We start from the raw sequence: 21,852 nt of genomic DNA on the forward strand, positions 1-21,852 counted from the left end.
GAGGTGAACAAATAATGGAGCCTGCCAACGAATTCACAGACCATGGCGGCCATTTTTGTCTCTAGCGAGTATAGACAGAAGTAGGATATAAAACGATAACAAATATAAAATGGAGGATATGGTACGGAACAAATAGACCCTGCTTGGTCCCCGCGGGATCACATGGACACATGGTTCTGCCATACTAAGAAAAAAGAGGTGAATGAATGTGGAACGAGGTGTCAAGGACAGTAAGGACTACATGAGGATGACAAAAAAACGAGAAAACGTTTTTTTTCTGACGAAGGTGGAGGGGGGAAGCATGATTTTGTGTTGTAACCCAATTCACATTTTTGCTCAATTACCAAAAAAAAAAAAAAGAAAAAAACAGATTTCCCAGAATCAATTTCCATAGTCATGTTTTTGTTTTTGTTTTTCTCCAAATAGTAATGATATAGGGAAAATACATTTCTCTTTAATAGTAATGGGGTGAGTCAAATATTTAGACATTTCACAAACTTATTTTTTTCCTCAAGATTTTTCTTTTCTTTTCATGGTACAGTTTCTTTCTTTTTTTTTTTTTTAATAGAGTTGATAAAATTGGAATACTAGAGTTCTGTTGTACATCTTCAAGGGAACCCGCGGGGTGTTCGCCTTAAACAATGTCTGGCTTCGTCGGCCCATTGGCTGCGATCATCAGTCGCAGTTTTAGCTGCAAATGGTAGCATAAATAAATCACATCAATACACACCACATGATGTGAACTGACACGATGAAGCTTCACTCGCACATTATAAAAGACATACATCACATCAACCAACATCACATACCTACCCTAACCTAACGCCATGTTAATTATGTGATGTGGGATGACATGATGAAGCCTTAATCACAAATGTGAAATGAGACGCCTTAACACACATCACATACCGGGCCTGTGTTCATAGGTGATGTGGGATTACGCTTGACTCACAAATTAGATCTGATGACATAGCACCAACAATAGTCTTATGACCTAGAGGTTTGCGGCTGCACTTTTCACTTTAAGCACTTAGAGCGCTTTATGAACGATTATTATAAAAAACATGTGTCGATGGGTTCCCGAGATTGCTGTGTCGATGGGAAATGAAAAGGCTAGTGTGAAGTAGCACAGGGAACTGGCTAACGACAACGTCGGTGAGTTAATACGTTCTTCTAGATTTCCTTTATATATTTTTATCTATACACGTCGATTCTACCTCCCTGAATGTTCTGATCACCCAAAACAAAATTCATGCATGCTTCGGCAACTCTACATTTGTCTGTGATTTCAAGACGGTGCTGCAATAGCCTACATTTGTTTTAGTGCAAGTTTTGCCGAGCGTCTGTACTCTGAAAAAGGGGCGAAAAGAGCTCGGATTGAAACAAATGTTCACAGACATTAAGAGTAATAATTCTGAGGTTTTGGGGTATGTTGTCACATATTTTGGTGTTGATTTTGGAATTGAATGTCACCTTGTACCAGTGAACTTGCATGTCTGCAATTGAATTGGCTAGTTCAGGATAGTAGTGACAGGAGAGTAGGCTAGGAGGATGGCAGGATGTTTATCCTCTAGCCTGGGGGGATGACTGCTCTGCGATTATTACCTTGTGTTGTCCTTGCTTCGCAAATGGCTCTGGATTTAGAGCGTCTGCTAAATGCCTAAATTGTAAATTCAGAAAAATTACATACTGTAATAGTATATGAAACATTTTTGAGAATTGACATCCATTTAAAAACAATACCAATAATAATAATCAAAAACGAATGACAATGTTTAAAATAGTGAAGCCATGGTTACGTGTCATTTTTTGCCCCAGAACTTGTCTCGTCTCCTCTGTGTGCGCTCCAACACTGCCGAGGCCTCCGAGCAGGAAGCAGCCGATCGCCATGACAACACAGAAAAGCGGTCATCTGGTCGAAGGAAGGAAAGACGGGAAGAGGAATGATGCAAATGACTTTATTCCATCAGTTATATCTTATTTTGTGAACTAATAAGTAATGTATGCCATGGCATACAATGGCATACAAATTACTTTACATTTTCTAATTAAAGTAAAAATGTGTGGTACTTTAAATTATATAAAACCATAATGGTAATTGGCAGGATATAGACCCAACAGTACTAGAGGCAGTGTAAGCATAACGTTAACTAGTTTAGATGAAACACAAATACCTTCATCTGATCCACATCCTGCTCCTTGTATCCTGCATCCTAACTCCCCTAGAGAGGGAGTGGAGTAGAGTAGAGTAGAGTAGAGTAGAGTAGAGGAATAATACAGATTTGCTCAGACACATATGACGTGAATTCTCCATTCATTGTCAATGAGAAATTAATGTTTGTGTAGGACGAGAATATTTGATTTGGGGTATTTGGCAAAAGAGGAGGTTTATGGATGCGGTGAGAGAGGACATGCAGGTGGCTGGAGTGACCCAGGAAGACACAGAGAACAGAAGGAGGAGACGCTCGGTTAGTGTTAAGATTTACCATTATGTTGGAACTCTGGGTCTCTCAGCGATCCTTGGATTCGGTGAGGGGGCAGGACCGGAGGGCCCTGCTTCATCATCATTGGTTTAGAGCTGGATTTACGGTTGGGGGTGGAGCGAGTCGAGGGCTTAGGGGTGGGGTTGTTCTCTAGCAACGCCCCCTCCTCTCTAAGAGGGAGGGGGTCCACAGTGGCCATCCCTGCAGCAACGGCCGCTTGCTGAGAACACCAAGGTAAGAATTATTACGATTTTGGAAATGAGTTGTAATTTCATATTACAGTAGAAACTGCAACATGCAATATACAATACAGTGTAATAAGCATAAACTATGGCTGTGAAGTCTTTGTACAGTTCTATATCACTGGTGGTGTGCGTGGCCACAGTTTACTTAATCCTGGCCCCAAGATATTGCATATGTGCATAATGTTTATATATATATTGTTTAACATCTATTATTTCATGTATTGTATTGTTGGTGCTCCTTACAATTTGCTGTGTGCGTGTGTGTGTGTGTGTGTGTGGGGGGGGGGGTTACCTGTAAGCCCATGTGTTTGCAAGGTGACTGAGGTTTTCCAAGGAGGGGGTCAGTTGTCCATGTCTGTTTAGGAGGAGACACCAGGATAGCGCCCCCTATGCCACACACAAACAAACTGCATGTTCTATCTACAATTCATGTTCAACTGTTGGTTTCTTATGGGTAGAATCTCAAACCAATGTCAGTGGAAATCAAACAAAACAAACTCCAAACATTAGCATTATCTCTGTGGTAACTTTGTGAATAATAGTTCTTCAGGCCCATGCCTTCTATAAAGTTCTCTCTGAAAAAGAGAATTTTAGAGAAAGCATGGACCTAACAACTAAATATTTACAAAATAAGGCCTATAGCGACATGTACATACTATATACCGTATGAAACAGAAGACTCTCTGCTTTCATAAGAAAAAAACTAATACTGTAATAATAATAAAATCACACCCCTGTGAAGTGAGCAGTGCAATGTTGCACTGCTCACTTCACAACATTGCACTGCTCACTTCACAGGGGTGTAATTTTTACCTATTACAGTATTAGTTTTTTTTCTTATGAAAGCAGAGAGTCTTCTGTTTCATACGGTATATAGTATGTACATGTCGCTATAGGCCTTATTTTGTGAATAATAGTTCTTCAAGGCATGGACCTGTACAACTGCATCCAATAGCCTGACAAACTACATGGGATCAATGTGTATTTGTTTTCCTCCAAAAAATTGGCATTCAGGGCTTTCATTCAGTGTGTAGTATGTATATGATAATAATTTATTTATGTTTATTTTTATATCTGCCTGTCAATGTCTGTGACTTTAAACCTTTATAACTCGCTATGACGATAACTTCATGATGATGATTATGCATCTGATCATTGCCTCAATCGTAGCCCATATGTGCCCTCTCCCTACGCTCATTCTGTCATCTCGGAGCTACATAATGAGCGTATAGGGAGAGGGCACAATTATGCCTCAATCGCAGTAACAGGGGGGGGGGGGGCAACTATCGTTTCAGAACGATAGTAGAAGGTGAGACGCGTTACTGGATCGGTGAGGTTAGTGGTTATCATGTCTGGACATGTTTGGGCAAAGAAGAAGCAGCACGTAGGAGCGATCAACAATGGGGATAGCTTCATCCACCACGGCTTCGAGAGAGACGCCAAGCCCGGCTGTGATATCGACAAATTGACAACTCGATGGCTTCCGCAGTTTAGAATGAGGATGTGTATTCGTTATACATTACAAACGGGTCGATGACGTCCCAGACGCCTTCATTGCGGTCTTATCACTGCAATTATAATGAATACAATCACAACCTATAGTGACGGCTGCATTGGCTGGCGAAGACGCTATGGCTGGCGATCTCCAGCAAAGTACATGTAAAGCGGCCAGTTGATCATGGCGGTCCCTCGATAATGTAAGTCGTTTCGTGCAATCTGTCCATGACTGACTCCATGTGTGTTGCAAACGTTATGAAATCAAATGCCGATCGTTGCAGGTTTATATACGGGCAGAGAGCAAATCCGTTATATATTTTTCCGAGAATGAGAGTGCAATGAGAGTGCAAGCCTAGGCAGTTGAAAGTGGGGACTGGGGGGGAACTCAAACTGCCAATGCGATCCAAGACGAAGAGACCACCCCCCCCCCCCCCACAATTCTCCCTCGGGAGAAACCATGTAGAAACAGGAGGGGAGGGGGAATCGAGTGTATTCACACACACTAGAGCATGGACACGTTCATTTTAGATCCCCTGACATCTGCGTTGGTCTATGCCGGGCGGCCGTCTCCATTACGTCGTAATGGAGGGCTGCCTCCTCACATAGACCAACCAATAGTGCCAGACGCTTCTCAGACCAACACCTCTTTTCAGGAGGGGGGGGGGGGGCTTTTAACTCTTTGTAGAGCCGATCGGTGTTACATTATGAGTTGTCCGGGCGCATATGAAGTTGAAGTACAGTAATCAATAAAAAAAACATAAAGACGTATAGATACGCGATTAGCATACCATGATCGAGATTTAAAAAGCGTATTGATACGCCAATAGCATTCGATGTGTTAAAATAATCAATTATAGTGTTGACTGTCAAACTTTGTTGTCTAATGTTGTTTCAGAGCAGTGGAACTCAAACATTTCCATGTCAAGGACTACCAATATTTTAAATCAACTTTACAGATAAACAAGTCCAAAGTAGCTTATAATGATCAGACTTGGCAACACTGTCTCTAGGTTGAACGTTCTACTTTACAAGCTCACACATATGAAATATGTTTTTTTTTATCTTCAAACTGAGACATATTTTATGATAATACTGTTAGCACAGTCATCATACTCCAAGAGCATACAAATGGAACCAAATGGACCCTGATTTTCAGAGTTAAATTAACACTGATGATAGTGAGTGTACTCCCAGAGAGCAAATGGTATCAAATGGGGGTCTGTGGCCTAATGCATTTCAAACTGGGGGTTCTTGGTATTATATTCTCTGCATATCTTATCAACTTGGGGTGAATATTTCACCCCAATACTTTACTGAATATTTCACAAGAATATAACACAAGAGTCAAATGTACGGTCAAATGTAATCACAATATAGGCTACAGATGTAAATATATTTATGACACAGTAAAATTTGTGCTATTCCCCCCCCCCCCCCCACACACACACACACACGACAGGCAAGGCTGTTGTTTGCATCGTTAGCAGGCAGCAGCTACCTTGGCACTGCTCTGTGACTGTAGTTGTTTCACCATGTTTGCGTATTTATGAGAAATAAAAAACACTTTCTGTTATTATAATAACTTAGAACCCATCCGTTACTACATGTGCAGGGCACACTACTGAGTTTAAAAACACAGCTGAAACATGAAGTGGAGTCTGTCAACTCCCGCAATTTCCTTCTTCCCATATTGCGCAGCAACGTAACTCGGGCGGCGAAATTATAGTATTGATACAGTTGTCTCTCGTATGCTACATATAGCCCTGCATTTCTATGCAGTCAATAAACAGGCAGTCGACTTGCATTTGTTTAGATTTGTGTGTGCGTGTGTGTGTGTGTGTGTGTGTGTGTGTGTGTGTGTGTGTGTGTACCAATAGCAGGGGTCGTTCGGTCGTGATGAGTTCTCTGAACTGGTCGGACCTTCAGTGTGGGGGTAGGTAACCTTCCCTCTTTTCTACGTGTGCACGCACGCACACACACACACGCACACACACACACGCACACACACACACACACACACACACACACACACACACACACACACACACACACACACACACACACACACACAAGCAAAAATAGCAGATCTACAAGCTCAAAGCGCAGCACATTGTGACATGTTTTGATGATTTACAAAAAGTTAAAACATGGAGACAAGCAAGGATATGATAGCGATGAAGGTTTCAACATACTCATCTGTAGGCTCTATCTCTCCCCAGGCCAGTCGTCTTGAGACAGGTGGTCCATGACACATGGCTGTGTTGCTGTGCGTGTGTTTGTCACTGTGCGTGTGTTGTGCATGTTTGTCAGTGTGTGTGTGGGGTGAGTTTTCGACGGAGTGTGCATGTTGCACCATTTTGTCAGCGTGCGTGCGCTGTGTGTTCTTGTCAGCACGTGTGTGCGACTTGTTGTCTGCAGACCCACTCTTGCTAGAAACACTGGAACTGCTAACCCTTTAACAAACACACACACACACACACACACACACACACACACACACAGTCACGATTACAAATTTGTTGAAAAAAGTTGACGATTAATTGTCACACAAAGAATTCCAATTAACGATTTAATTTTGTGGGTATTTTGCAATGGACATTGGAATGTTACAATTTCTATTTCCGTTAGCCTTTTAGGCTTCGTAATCACAAATTGCACAGGGCAGATATGACAAATACCATAAATACTGTATACAAAGAAATCACTGACGTGTTGTTTAACAACAACACGTCATTACGTGACGTGTTGTTGTAAGCTTGCAGATCAACTAGATATTTTATATAACATGGAAACGATTGACGATTCTGCAAAAAATAATTGCAATTATCTCAAATAATTGCAATTAGGACCCGGGCGGCTGGCGTAGCTGTCTGGGCACCTTGGCTGGTAATCCAGTCTGGCAGTGTGCCGGTTCGACTCCCGATCCCGCCGGCCTTTACTGCGTGTCACCCCCCCATCTCTCTCCCCATTTCCTGTCAGCCTACATTCATCTATGGCTCTATCAATAAAAAGGCGAAAGCCAAAAAAAATAAGATAAATCTTAAATAATTGCAATTAGGCAGGCCTAGTCACAAGAGGGAGCCAGAGATTGTACCTCCTAAGCCACTACATACTGTAAGGGCGTAAAGGGGACAAGGACAACTACATACTGAATATGGGCGTAAAGGGGACAAGGACAACTACATACTGAATATGGGCGTAAAGGGGACGAGAACAACTACATACTGAATATGGGGGACGAGGACAACTACATACTGAATATGGGCGTAAAGGGGACGAGGACAACTACATACTGAATATGGGCGTAAAGGGGACAAGGACAACTACATACTGAATATGGGCGTAAAGGGGACAAGGGCAACTACATACTGTAAGGGCGTAAAGGGGGACGAGGACAACTACATACTGAATATGGGCGTAAAGGGGACAAGGATAACTACATACTGAATATGGGCGTAAAGGGGGACGAGGACAACTACATACTGAATATGGGCGTAAAGGGGGACGAGGACAACTACATACTGAATATGGGCGTAAAGGGGACAAGGATAACTACATACTGAATATGGGCGTAAAGGGGACAAGGATAACTACATACTGAATATGGTCGTAAAGGGGGACGAGGACAACTACATACTGAATATGGGCGTAAAGGGGGACGAGGACAACTACATACTGAATATGGGCGTAAAGGGGACAAGGATAACTACATACTGAATATGGTCGTAAAGGGGGACGAGGACAACTACATACTGAATATGGGCGTAAAGGGGGACGAGGACAACTAAATACTGAATATGGGCGTAAAGGGGACAAGGATAACTACATACTGAATATGGTCGTAAAGGGGGACGAGGACAACTACATACTGAATATGGGCGTAAAGGGGGACGAGGACAACTACATACTGAATATGGTCGTAAAGGGGGACGAGGACAACTACATACTGAATATGGGTGTAAAGGGGACGAGGACAACTACATACTGAATATGGGTGTAAAGGGGACGAGGACAACTACATACTGAATATGGGCGTAAAGGGGGACGAGGACAACTACATACTGAATATGGGCGTAAAGGGGATGAGAACAACTACATACTGAATATGGGCGTAAAGGGGGACGAGGACAACTACATACTGAATATGGGCGTAAAGGGGACGAGGACAACTACATACTGAATATGGGCGTAAAGGGGGACGAGGACAACTACATACTGAATATGGGCGTAAAGGGGATGAGAACAACTACATACTGAATATGGGCGTAAAGGGGGACGAGGACAACTACATACTGAATATGGGCGTAAAGGGGACGAGGACAACTACATACTGAATATGGGCGTAAAGGGGACGAGGACAACTACATACTGAATATGGGCGTAAAGGGGGACGAGGACAACTACATACTGAATATGGGCGTAAAGGGGACGAGGACAACTACATACTGAATATGGGCGTAAAGGGGATGAGAACAACTACATACTGAATATGGGTGTAAAGGGGACAAGGGCAACTACATACTGAATATGGGCGTAAAGGGGGACGAGGACAACTACATACTGAATATGGGCGTAAAGGGGACGAGGACAACTACATACTGAATATGGGCGTAAAGGGGACGAGGACAACTACATACTGAATATGGGCGTAAAGGGGGACGAGGACAACTACATACTGAATATGGGCGTAAAGGGGACGAGGACAACTACATACTGAATATGGGCGTAAAGGGGATGAGAACAACTACATACTGAATATGGGCGTAAAGGGGACGAGGACAACTACATACTGAATATGGGCGTAAAGGGGATGAGAACAACTACATACTGAATATGGGCGTAAAGGGGACGAGGACAACTACATACTGAATATGGGTGTAAAGGGGACGAGGACAACTACATACTGAATATGGGCGTAAAGGGGGACGAGGACAACTACATACTGAATATGGGCGTAAAGGGGGACGAGGACAACTACATACTGAATATGGGCGTAAAGGGGATGAGAACAACTACATACTGAATATGGGCGTAAAGGGGGACGAGGACAACTACATACTGAATATGGGCGTAAAGGGGACGAGGACAACTACATACTGAATATGGGCGTAAAGGGGACGAGGACAACTACATACTGAATATGGGCGTAAAGGGGACGAGGACAACTACATACTGAATATGGGCGTAAAGGGGACGAGGACAACTACATACTGAATATGGGCGTAAAGGGGATGAGAACAACTACATACTGAATATGGGCGTAAAGGGGGACAAGGACAACTACATACTGAATATGGGCGTAAAGGGGGACGAGGACAACTACATACTGAATATGGGCGTAAAGGGGGACGAGGACAACTACATACTGAATATGGGCGTAAAGGGGACGAGGACAACTACATACTGAATATGGGCGTAAAGGGGACGAGGACAACTACATACTGAATATGGGCGTAAAGGGGGACGAGGACAACTACATACTGAATATGGAGTGAAGGGGACGAGGACAACTACATACTATTATGGACAAGGACAGAGCGGAACTGCTGGTGTTCCTCACCTGGTCAGGTCCAGTTGTTGGACAGACCGACTGCTGCAGCTGGTTCTTACATCATCCTTATCATCATCAACATCTTCATCAGGGTCACCCGCCACATCACAGCCAGCTTCAGAGGCGTGTGTGTCAGTCAGCGTATCACTGCGTGTGTCAGTCAGCGTGTCACTGTGAGTGCCGGTGAGTGTGTCACTGAGTGTGTCGCTGCGCGTGTCTGTAAGTGTGTCACTGGCCTCCCACAGCGAGTTATATTCAGACAGCAGTTGGTTAAGGTGGTTTCGGGAGAAGTGAGTCCCCCAGGCTCTGCGACGGTACGATGAAGCCTTCTCTCGCAGGTCCTGTAACTATAAAACGCACAAACGCATACGCACACACACACACACACACACACACACACACACACACACACACACACACACACACACACACACACACACACACACACACACACACACACACACACACACACACACACACACACACACACACACACACACACACACACACACACACACACACACACACATGCACGCATGCACACAAGATATAATACAGATACTGCAATACAGCATTATCGCTGTAGGGCAGAAACCTTGTATCGGTAAATTAACGCCCTTCTTCCAAATACTACCGTGTCACACAAAAGTACCGATCTACAAGCTTGCAAGTGAACACACACACACACACACACACACACACACACACACACACAGGGTTTACCTCTTTGTAACAAGAATATCCCTGGTCACAGTCCTATAGACAGACAGACAGACAGACAGACAGACAGACAGACAGACAGACAGACAGACAGACAGACAGACAGACAGACAGACCACACACAGACACACAGACAGTCATGTTATGTAGTAGGCAAAGAGACAGACAGACAGACAGACAGACAGACAGACAGACAGACAGACAGACAGACAGACAGACAGACAGACAGACAGACAGTAGGCAGACAGACAGACAGTAGGCAGACAGACACACAGCCACACACAGACAGTCATGTAGTAGGCAAAGAGACAGACAGACAGACAGACAGACAGACAGACAGACAGACAGACAGACAGACAGACAGACAGACAGACAGACAGACAGACAGACAGACAGACAGACAGAGATCTTTCCAATTACATAATGTTGCTCTGAATGAGACAGAAACCTTATGCCTCCATATTTCAACTTAATACCATAATGGTATCTAATTCTAACTTATATGTATACATAGTTGAATATTGCATGTACTATATGTAGTATAGTCTTCTATAAAGTAGGACACTACTGACCCGCTGTTTGTCCTCTGTCAAGACAGGAGAACGGAAGTTAGACAGGTACTCAGTCTGCGATATCCTACGCAGACAGAAATGACAGACAGGTTGATTAATAGACAGGTAGACAGAGAGACAGCCCACACACACACACACACACACACACACACACACACACACACACACACACACACACACACACACTTTACACCCCTGGGCAGATTCACACTATGGTCCCAGGTGCGCACTCGGGACCACTTGTTGTGGTAGTGTGACCACATGGAGGTAAGGCTCATACATAGTCTGGAATTTCGGTGGTTAGGTGACCACCGAACTACAACATGACGTCACGAGCCGCGGTGAAGAGCAAACCACCACCACCGCTCCAGCCCTTCTCTCTGTTATCATACATCACATTCCGTGCTCAGCCAATCTATTCAGCGAAAATGCAAAATGCAAAATGCGGAAATTGCGAAATGGCGGCTTTTCAAAATGCGAAATGCGAAAAGCGAAAATTAGAAAATGCGAAATGAGAAAATGCGAAATGCGAAAATGCGAAATGGCGGCTTTTCAAAATGCGAAAATGCGAAATGGCGGCTTTTCAAAATGCGAAATGTGAAAATGCGAAATGGTGGCTTTTCAAAATGCGAAATGTGAAAATGCGAAATTGCGGCTTTTCAAAATGCGGAAATGCGAAATGCAAAAATCGAAATGCGAAAATGCGGAAATGCGAAATGCGGAAATGCGAAAATGCAAAAATGCGGAAATGCGGAAATGCGAAATGCTATCGCTACGGGGTGATCTGCCAATCAAATCACTGTGTTTGTTTTCACACAAACAGACAAAGCTTGGCATAGGAGAGGCTGGCCCCAAGCCCCCAGTGAGGCTCTCCAGCATTGAAGCACTCAGCCCTAGTGGTTGGAGTGTGAACTGCAGGCGGACCCGTGGATTCATGACGAGGAAACCCTGTGGAGCTGGGCTTTAACATTGAGCACTCGTTTGCACTTCTGCATTTGACCACCAAAATGTGGGGAAGTAGATGGCTCTTCCGGGTGCTTCAAAACGCCACTGAGCAACTTCCACTGAAATTAATAGCGGGGGGGGGGGGGGGGGGGCGGGACTATCGCTCCGGTTCAGTCTCTATCCTTTTATTACTCTATGGCTGGCGCCCCTCAAAAACACACACCTGTTCTCGTCAGCTCCATGAGGAGGGGGTGTGGTCTTTTCCGGTGACTGAGGGGGCGGGGCTGGCTGTTCCTGTTGTGGGCGGGGCTTCACCTCTGGTGCCTCCCTCCTCTTCCTCTCCTGAGATACAACACGGAGAGAAAGTCCATATTGTAAGTGTGTGTGTGTGTGTGTGTGTGTGTGTGTGTGAGATCCCCTGCTTTAAGAGACCAGCATCACTATGGTTACAAATCTGCCGTAAACCAGATCGTCTCTGGGTGACTAACGTGAGTTGTTGTGACTCTTATGTACATGCTGCTGTGTTGTTATCCTGCCGAAGCTTTTCAGTAAACTTTACTATTTTGATTATAATCATTGTGTGGACATTCGAGACATATTACAAAGATGCCCCCGCCAGCCCGCCCCTCTGCAATGAACTAGCCTACTTATTTCCGCAGTTTTATAAAGTGAACTAAAAGGCAACACTGACAGCACTCAGGTAAATAAACAAACTTGCAGGATTGCAGTGTCCTGTCAATGCCGGTTGTTGTTGTAACTTCTGGCTTCTGACTGTAGTTTGTAATCATCTCTCTTATCATGAAATGATGACTCGCTGTATGGCTGTATGTGTGTGTGCACGCTGCTGTCCTAAATAACAAATTTGTACTGTAGGTGTTAGGGCATTGTATAAAAACTGCAAAATAATTAATAAAAGGTAAAAGAAATCACACGCACATGGCACCGCACGCTAGTGCGTGCGCACGGGATTCCCCCCCAGACATTCGCACCCCCTGGGGTCAAGTTCAAGCTACGCCCATGCCCCATGGTGTGGCATGCGTGCTTAACTATACTCACCAGGTGTTTTCGACGACGATGACCCCTGGGCGGGGTCTGACACTGGAAGCTCCGCCTATACTCGGTTTCCATGGCAACAGGGTTCTTCTTAAAGGGAGGAACATCCCTGCTGCTGGAGTACAGCGCCTAGGGGTCAAAGTGTAAAATAGGCAAAAGTGGCTAAACTGATTTTGATTCTATATTTCCTCATTTTGCTGGGGACCACCTGGAATATATATATATATATATATTACAGCATATGTTAAGAATCAAAATCTGTTGGAAATATTGTATTTGGATGTGGTCACTTATACTTAATGTTGATGTGACACACTGACTATGAAGAAAATAAAACCCTGGTCTATGGTCTTGGCACGGCAGACAACAGCCCTCTTGCACCATCTTGTGGACAGACTGCAGCTGCATTCACATGGCTGCCTGTGTTTGGATTAGTATTGTCTTTACAGCCTAAATAAATAGTAGTAGTAGTTAATACCAATAAGACACCTTGAGGGTGAGAAGCAAACAACAGGGCTGCTTTTATATGGCACAGTTGAGAAGCAGGAGTTAAACAATACATCTGGTGTCAGTGAAGGTCAGATGTAGAGTTGCTGACCATGGCTCCATATATGCAGATCTAGTATGTCAAACCATGTATGGCTATCCAGGATTTGATTAGGTCAGTGTCGTGATCTTCATATCGATCCAAATGATGATAGTCAGCTCCATATACGGAGATCCATGTGTTGTACCAACTTGGTTCATTTGGTACAAATGCGTCGCAGCAACCACACTGGTTATCATGAGACTGTCAATATGGCCATATATTGACATTACCATATATGGGCTTAATTGACGTTTTGGCCTGAAACAACAGAGCTTCGTAGTGCGGCACAGTTGAGAAGCACGAGTGACAGATGTTCACATCAACATATTGCTCAGATCGGTGAACCAATATTATCCAGCGCATTGCTCAAGCGCGACACGACCCCTCTAGACCAAAAAGCACGCTGGCTGGGCCAGGCTGGGGCTTCCCTATCTCTCCATCCATCCATCCATCCATCAACAACCCGACTATCCGTAGTCGGGTTGTGGGGGCAACAGCTCCACCAGAGAGCTCCAGATCTCCTATCTCTCCAGCTTTCAGCCAATATCCAACATTGGATATTGGCTGAAATTGGCAACCCACCAGAAAATTTATTTTCTGTTTATAAAGAGCTGGAGAGACCAGGAGACCGCTGTTAATGAATAAACACTTTATAGCAAGCATTACTATCTTAAATACTGAGTTAGTTAATTACCTTTTGAGCATTTAGTAATGGCGACGCAGCATACTTTGCTGTCTTCCAGGTGAACTGTCTGTGATACTCTGACCTCCGCAACTTTGACCCTTCACCTCCTGACCTCAACCCAGCCTTCCACCGCAGGGCACACTGCACGCATACAGACAGACAGACACACACACAGTACATGCATTTATATGTAATACTGTATAATGATGTGTATAATGTGTACTGCACAGTGCAGTGAGTGCACACTGTTATATTATGTAATATCTATTCTAAACGGGAATATCTCGGCTCACCCCATTGGCCACAGGCTGCTGTGCGTGTGCGTGCGTGCATGCACCAGGCTGTTCAGGGGCTGTGGGAGGGCTGGCCTCCTGCTCTGCTGCCTGCCTCGTGGAGCCTGTCAATCAAACACAAGTGTTTGGTCAAACCACGTGACTTCCATTGGAAAAGCATTGAGGCAGCCATGAAACACGGACAGCACAGAGCATGTTCGTCTGATATGTGTGTACAGGGCCTCACTCACACCTAAGACACACTTGTGTCCTGTGTGTCATGGCCGCATCAATGCATTTCCAATGGGAGTCACATGGTTTGAAGACACAACCTTGTTTCATGGGGGGGAGGGCAGAAGACAGCCATGCAACAATGTTGTGTCATGAAACCATGTGACTCCCATTGGAAATGCATTGAGGCGGCCATAACACACAGAAGACACAGGATACATAGGTGTGAGTGAGGCCTTACCGTGAGGAGCCCAGATTGCAGATGTCTGTGGACGAAACATGACCGACTTCTTCCTGGAAGGAAGCTGAGGCTCTCTAATGACACCTGCAGGCAGGCAGGCAGGCAGGCAGGCAGGCAGGCAGGCAGGCAGGCAGGCAGGCAGACAGACAGACAGACAGACAATGTTATAGGGATTGTATGTTTTTTTAAGGAATAATCAAACAATCTAGTCTTATTTCATCCATATGCAGAAACGTTTGTATAATTATGCGATTCCCATGGAATATTTGGGGGCAAACAATTGTTTTCGTTCAGACACCGTCCTGCGTTGGTGCAAGTTGTTTTTTGTTTTTGTTTTTACAACTAATGCATGATTTTATTTTCTTCTTTTTTAACACTGGGGATTCGAGAACAAGGCAGGCACGCACAGACAGTGAGGCCTTGAGGATCACGCTTGAGCGATTGCCCACATGCATCTGTGAGCGAGCCAGCCAGCCGAGTTGGCAAGCCGTCAGTGGTTCTCATTACATATCATACTGTACACCAGCGTTTCTCAAAGTGGGTGCCGTGAAGCAAGTCCAGGGGTGCCGCAGAATACTTTGAGAATATTTGGAATTGATCAAAAATCACTTCAGTTTAACCACTTAGAGGAGACCATCTATACTCAGTAATACAGACCAGAGTTGTGCTGCTGCGTTGTTTCTGCCAAATCTCTTTGCCAGTTTACATGCTCACTTTGCGACGCGTTGTGAGCTTGTGGATCTGTAATTTTTGGGCAAATGTTCCCCCAAGTATATGGATGCTGAGGTATAGAGCATCGCAGTCCCGCCCCCTTTCATGACGACGCCAGGCCCAGGAAATCCCAATGCAATCCCAATGCATTTTTCCCATAGACATTTCAAAAAGTATTTATTTAAAGACATTTTAAGTGTCGTACGAAGCCAACTCGAGTCGTGACAAATCATGACAACAAACACAATATTTTGGACCAAACAAATAATTACAAAGAAGAAAAACAACAAAAACCTGTAGCCCTGCCGTTTTTTTCTACTTTCTAATTCTTTGTTTGGCCCAAAACATTGTGTTTATTGTCTGATTTTTTCTGAAAAGTCTATGAGGAAAATGAACGGGGATTTATTTTCCGGGTCTCTCGAGGGGGCGGGACTGCGATAAACACTATATTTCCACACTCACACCAGAGGGCCACATTGCATATTACTGACGACGCGTTTTGAGCTTGCTATTATTCAATTGGAATCCTGAAAATTGACATTTTTATTTCATTTCAAATGCCTTTATTTATAGTTCTGTAACTTTATGAACTGAATACAAATACATTGGACATTGAAAAAAGTAATTAAGCTACGTAATTAAAGAGTAATTAATGTTTGCATGTTTGGAATTTCAACAGCTGAAATAAATAATATATCAATTTTCTGATAGATATTAACCTGAGGGCCGTGTTAAGTGATGGTGGGAACCCCGAGCCGCCAGTTGCCTATGTATGCCCTAAAAATCACCCTCAACAGAACGCTGGAACAATGGGCTGTCCCACAAGAGAGCGTCATCTAACACAGGCCAGGGGTCTTCAACAGCGGGTTCCAGGACCCCTAGCGGGTCCTCAGTGGGGATGGAATCATATGAAAACTACATGTCACGATTGTTGTGGCAAACAATAATTGCGATTAACGGTAGGCTATTATCTCAATATTCAAAATATGCTTCAAACTTAAAATGCCACTTGTGGTAAACACTTGAAGCCTCAGCATCCCTATTCTGGGGAGGAACGTTCGCCAAAAATAGCTGATCTACAAGCTCACAAGTTCACAACGCACTGTGAGCTTGTAGATCTGCTTCTGGGGGGTCCCTGGAACACAATATTTTGATATGGAGATCTGCACCCAATATACATTTTACAATACAATACAATTTGGGGGTCCTTGACTTGAAAAGGATTGAGATTTGAGAACCTACGATACAGAATATCAGAAGACTAGGATGTATAGGACATTCATTTGTAGAATCGGCCTCAGGTCTTAATTGGTTAAGTAGGATAATTGAGAGAAACATTGGTGTGGCCTGGCTGTGTGATGCATGGTGCCATGGTTCAGGAAATGTACAGCATGCACTGCATGCTATATATTATTATATTCACACTCAAATGTTGAAACATTAATTCCGCAATGCCAAACGTTTCCATGTCAATTGGACTGACAGACGAGTAGCCAGTAAATATCCTCAGTGTTCATTTACCTGTCTGTTTAGAGCAGATGCCAGCCACCGGGACGCTGCACTGGGTAGACACACTTCCGGAGCGAGATGGTGTGTAACTCCTCTGGTATTTACTCATCCCCTGGAAAGAGGAAGAACTATAATTGGTCCTGTATCTTAAACAAACCACAAGGCTAAAGCGGACTACACTGCAGCATCCTCAATGTTAACTTCACTCTGAGAGTCCATTTGACCACTCTCAGAGTTACAGATGGATGAACACTGAGGATTTTAACTGTGTAATAGCTGGCAGCGCTGATGGCAAGGGTAATCTCATTAATGCATTATTGTGATGCGGTTGCACAGTAAACTGCATAAAGCTGATTATAATTAATCCATCACACAACACAGCATAGACTGGAGGCGAACAGTTTGATATTGATATAAGAAACTGTCGAATCATCAATTATTATTATTTTTAAATAACATTAGTCTATCACACATTCACATATTTCACAGATTCAATGTCAAGGAACATTAATTCATATTTCATGTAATTCTTCTTTGTGTTAATGGTGGAAGAATTACTCAGGCGATTACTTGATTTCGTGGGTCGGGAACCCACACGGAGTTGCACCACTCACTTCACACGGGTGTGATTTTTAAGTCATCAGGCTGAGGCTGTGAGCCACTCTGCTACATCTCTCTCTCTCTCTCTCTCTCTCTCTCTCCTCCAATCTTCAGTGGACGGGAAATTATGGGTCAAAACGATATAGGCTATTCATTGTTTTGTTACCGTAAGTAGACACAGGTCAACAGTGTAGAAATGTGACTGTCTTTGTTACAAGTAAGTCCTGCATGCATTCAAAACCTTACCTAATTATATCCGCAATTTGCAACTCTAGACCCGTCCCACCTGAAAATGCACTATGCATTTTCTATATAGACTTGGATCAATTCAAGTCAAGACCATCATAGATGTATTTTATCGATTTTTACATTTGCATACCGTAGATATGAAAGCTGTTATTTGTCTATTTGACACTTAATTAACCCCGATACGTTCCCTATACGCTCATTATGTAGCCCCACAAGCAGAACCCAAATGTAGTAAAGTTTCTGACACTTTGATTACTTTACGACAATCAAATTTCATAAAAGCTTTATGTAGGGTTCCGAGAGGGGCTAGCTCATTATGTAGCTCCGAGATGCTACAGCGTAGGGACTGATAGGGAACTTCTACTGGACACTTAATCTTCTACAATGCAAGTAGCTGCTTGCTTTACTAACAGTAGCCTGCACCATTACGATACAGCACTCAAGTTCAAAACACGACACGAGCTGTCGAGCTCCATTGATTGTGTGAAATAAACTGAATAACCTCGTCTCACTTGACTTGTTGATTGTTGTGTACCTTAAATGTTTCATAAACAGCATTTTGGAGCTATTTACCTTCAATTGGACCGTGTGACAGACAAACTGCAGACAGGAACACTAACACTTCCGTCGTTACAAGTCCTTGGGTTACCAGAAAGCTGCTATCCGGTTACCATGGCAGCGAAGCGACGCCAGCGTGCGCAGGCGTGGTCGTGACGTCAAATAAAAACTCAGTCTGCAGGTCACTCGTACAAAATTGCACCACTTTATTTATTCATGTACTCATTTAAGGCTTTATAGTTTACATTTGGCTACCCACAACCCTCCCTCTCCCCACCAAAAAAATAATATATATATATATATGAACAAAATGCAGAGATTTCTTTCTCTTCTGGGCTGCTGTGCTGTGGAAGGAAACGTCAGCTATTAGGGGAAGGAGGCTACTTAAGGGAGGTCACCATCAGCAGAAACATTTTCTTTCTGATCTTCATTTTAGTTTTAAATCCAGTGGATTAAAAAAATCATTAAGGTGGGGGTCTCCTGGAACCCCCAGGTGTCATTGGACTCTACTTTGAGAAACACTGCTTTTATCTGTCATTCGTTTTGTAATTTGTATTATGTTACGCTTACGCAGTGCTTTAGTTGACGCTGGCTGTGGACCCGGAAACAGCAGCTACTCAAGTCATTTTCCAACTGGCCACAAGAGGGCAACAGAATTACACCTCTGCTTGTATTTTCTGTCTACACTGTACAGCTACAGGCCTGTTAATTTAAACATGATCCTCGTACTTAAATTAAACATGCTAATTCTTTTGAAGATTTGCATGCAGTTTGGTTATTGATCCAGTCCCCTATTCACTTATCCGTTGTCAGAAACACAGGCCACATGCTAAAGCAATAAAACTACAACATTTCTACGAGCATTAAGAAAGATACTTCAGGGTATTGTGTACTACGATCAGCACCAATACTTCAGTGTACTATGCACTACTGATTATTACTGAGTAGGTATAGCTGCACAAAGTATTGCAGAACTATGATCAGCAATACTTCACGGAGTAACGGAGTGCTATTGAACAGTAATACTTAAGTGTAAAGTATGCCACTGATCAGAGACAGTATTGTAATACTACTACTAACACTACCACTGATCAGTATTACCACACCATGTAATGAAGCATCGCTGTGGAGCAGTATTTCTTAGCAGTCGTGACTCGTGAGTACTGTACTATTAATGATCTGTACTCACTGATAAGCGGGAATCACAGTAATACGTTGTACAGGAAAGTATTGATCTGGGTCATACATCCTGGCATTTTGTTAAAATGGAATGAAACCCTAGGGTTATTTTGGAGTTTGTTTTCCTCAGTCAGATCCCCCATAACTCAAGAGTCTACAGATTTGTACTCTCAGAGTTACAGACCTGTAAGGGTCCGTTTGGAATCTCCTCAAGGATGCCGGAGAGTCCCTGGACCCCACCCACTTTGAGAACCACTGCTATGAAAGGTTAAAAATCAGTAGAATGAAAACGTGACAGGCTACATAAGGCTGATCTTATAGTATGCTGTGATGTAAACAACACAGTTGCAGCATTGACAAAAAATAATAATAACAGAAAATGGTGTTACATTTCGGCGTACCAATGTGCAAGCATACAGTAGTCCACATTACTAGTGTCAATGCTTCCATACTGGCACACCTAAATCCATTATTCATATTATTAGCTGTGGCTTCGTCGTTTACACCACAGCTAACTTCATAAGGTCAGCCTGCCACGTTTTTACTCTTCTGTAGTTATTTTCGTTGTGGAAACTACACAATTCACCCATTGTCGGCCTTCTGATTAGTCGCATAAAAGCTGTGTTTGTGCAGAGTTTGCTAAACATGAGAAAAACACATTATGCCCAGTCACTAATCACTATGCTGACCCGGGATGTTCTGTTTTACTATGACCAAGTTTAAAATAAGAATTGAATACATTAAATATCTATGCGAGGCAGCTGAAAATGTGTCTCTCCCCATCCACTACAATTTTTTCGAATGGTAGTGGATAGAGAGAGACAATTGACAAAGGGTGAATTGGCCTAGGGTTCCATGACACTTTAATGAAACATTGTGAAAAAGGACTTCGCCTCTAGCTGCTGCTTCACAGGCCACACACCCCTCACTCCCCTCCGGCCCTCCCCCCACCTCATTCAGCACAAATGGAACAGTCCTCAGGCAGTGGAATGAATGAATGAATAGATCAAACCAAGTGGAACAGTCAGGCAGACAGGGTTTATCCGTCACATACTTGCTAGCTACTAGTGTTAGCAATCAAAATGACATAGCATGTCAGGACAAAGGGACAACCGCAGTCCTGTTGTCGCAACTACATTGTGCCATTTATGCTTACAGGAAGTGCTAGGATGCACGCCCGCACACATGCACACACCCCCACAGCCAGTGAGGTTATATAATAACAAAACCCTAGGAGTGATGTGAAGGCAACATATTAGCAGTCAGACCAGCTGGAGTCACCTTTTTCTACTGTCTGTCCACAGCCACCAGGAATGTCTAGACCAGTGGTTCTGGTCCTTGAATCGGTTCCAGGGGAACCCAAGAAACATGCGTTAATATTGCATCGAAATCAATTGACCCACTTTAACACTGTTTTGTACTTTGACTATTTGAAATGACGTAGATCTGCCTTTTCAAAAACTCTTAAGAAGAAAAAAAGGACAAATTTGGAATATCTTTTGATGCATTTTAACAACATAAGTCTTGTACAGGGAGGGGTACATACATGGCAGCTAGCCTGATACAAACACCGGCCATCCCATTCCATTAGAAATGCTAACAAAGTTAACAGTTTATTCTACAGGTTCACTGTCTGTGCTATGTCTGTTAGCACTGACAAGACGCTTTCACATCGTCGCCATCAGGCAGAAAACCTCTTATCTCCACACTTTTCTTTCTCCATAAATGTATGTCCTACTTTGTCATAGTCATAGTACAATGTCACACAAAAGTAGCAAAAATAGCAGATACCATTATATTAGATCTGATATTTTCTTAATTTGAATCAAAGAAAGAAGCATTTGACATAATGAGGCTTCCACCCGACAGCAACGATATTTGACTATACACATTTGAGCCTCTATCCTGTATCCACCCAGTTGTTTCCTGTTGTGCACTGTAAAATGCTGAGTGTTAAAGAAG

At 43.5% G+C, this 21,852-nt stretch overlaps 1 protein-coding gene across 1 annotated transcript; it reads right to left on the reverse strand.

Moving 5' to 3' along the window:
• Nucleotides 1-921: 921 nt before the first annotated feature.
• mdm1 (Mdm1 nuclear protein) lies at nt 922-17,426 on the reverse strand. The gene is made up of 14 exons (XM_080757052.1): nt 17,317-17,426; nt 15,085-15,168; nt 14,634-14,737; nt 14,350-14,481; nt 13,070-13,195; nt 12,237-12,355; nt 11,069-11,132; nt 9,786-10,123; nt 6,418-6,654; nt 6,097-6,179; nt 3,021-3,115; nt 2,487-2,703; nt 2,175-2,222; nt 922-1,912 (listed from the first exon to the last, which is right to left on the reverse strand). The coding sequence occupies exons 1-14, from the start codon at nt 17,411-17,413 to the stop codon at nt 1,803-1,805; spliced, it is 1,854 nt and encodes a 617-aa protein (XP_080613178.1). The 5' UTR covers nt 17,414-17,426; the 3' UTR covers nt 922-1,802.
• Between the last annotated feature and the right edge of the window lie 4,426 nt (nt 17,427-21,852).

This window comes from Protomyctophum bolini (genome assembly GCF_963924005.1).
Source record: "Protomyctophum bolini genome assembly, chromosome: 23".
Taxonomy (NCBI): Eukaryota; Metazoa; Chordata; class Actinopteri; order Myctophiformes; family Myctophidae; genus Protomyctophum; species Protomyctophum bolini.

What these genes read in the sequence shown, in the direction of transcription:
- mdm1 (XM_080757052.1), bottom strand. Translation starts at nt 17,413, where the DNA reads ATGAGTAAATACCAGAGGAGTTACACACCATCTCGCTCCGGAAGTGTG. An exon ending in CAACAACTGGACCTGACCAG is followed by an intron (nt 6,655 to 9,785) that starts GTGAGGAACACC and finishes CAGTGTTTCTAG; the next exon opens with CAAGAGTGGGTCTGCAGACA. An exon ending in GCAAACACATGGGCTTACAG is followed by an intron (nt 2,704 to 3,020) that starts GTAACCCCCCCC and finishes TGGTGTTCTCAG; the next exon opens with CAAGCGGCCGTTGCTGCAGG.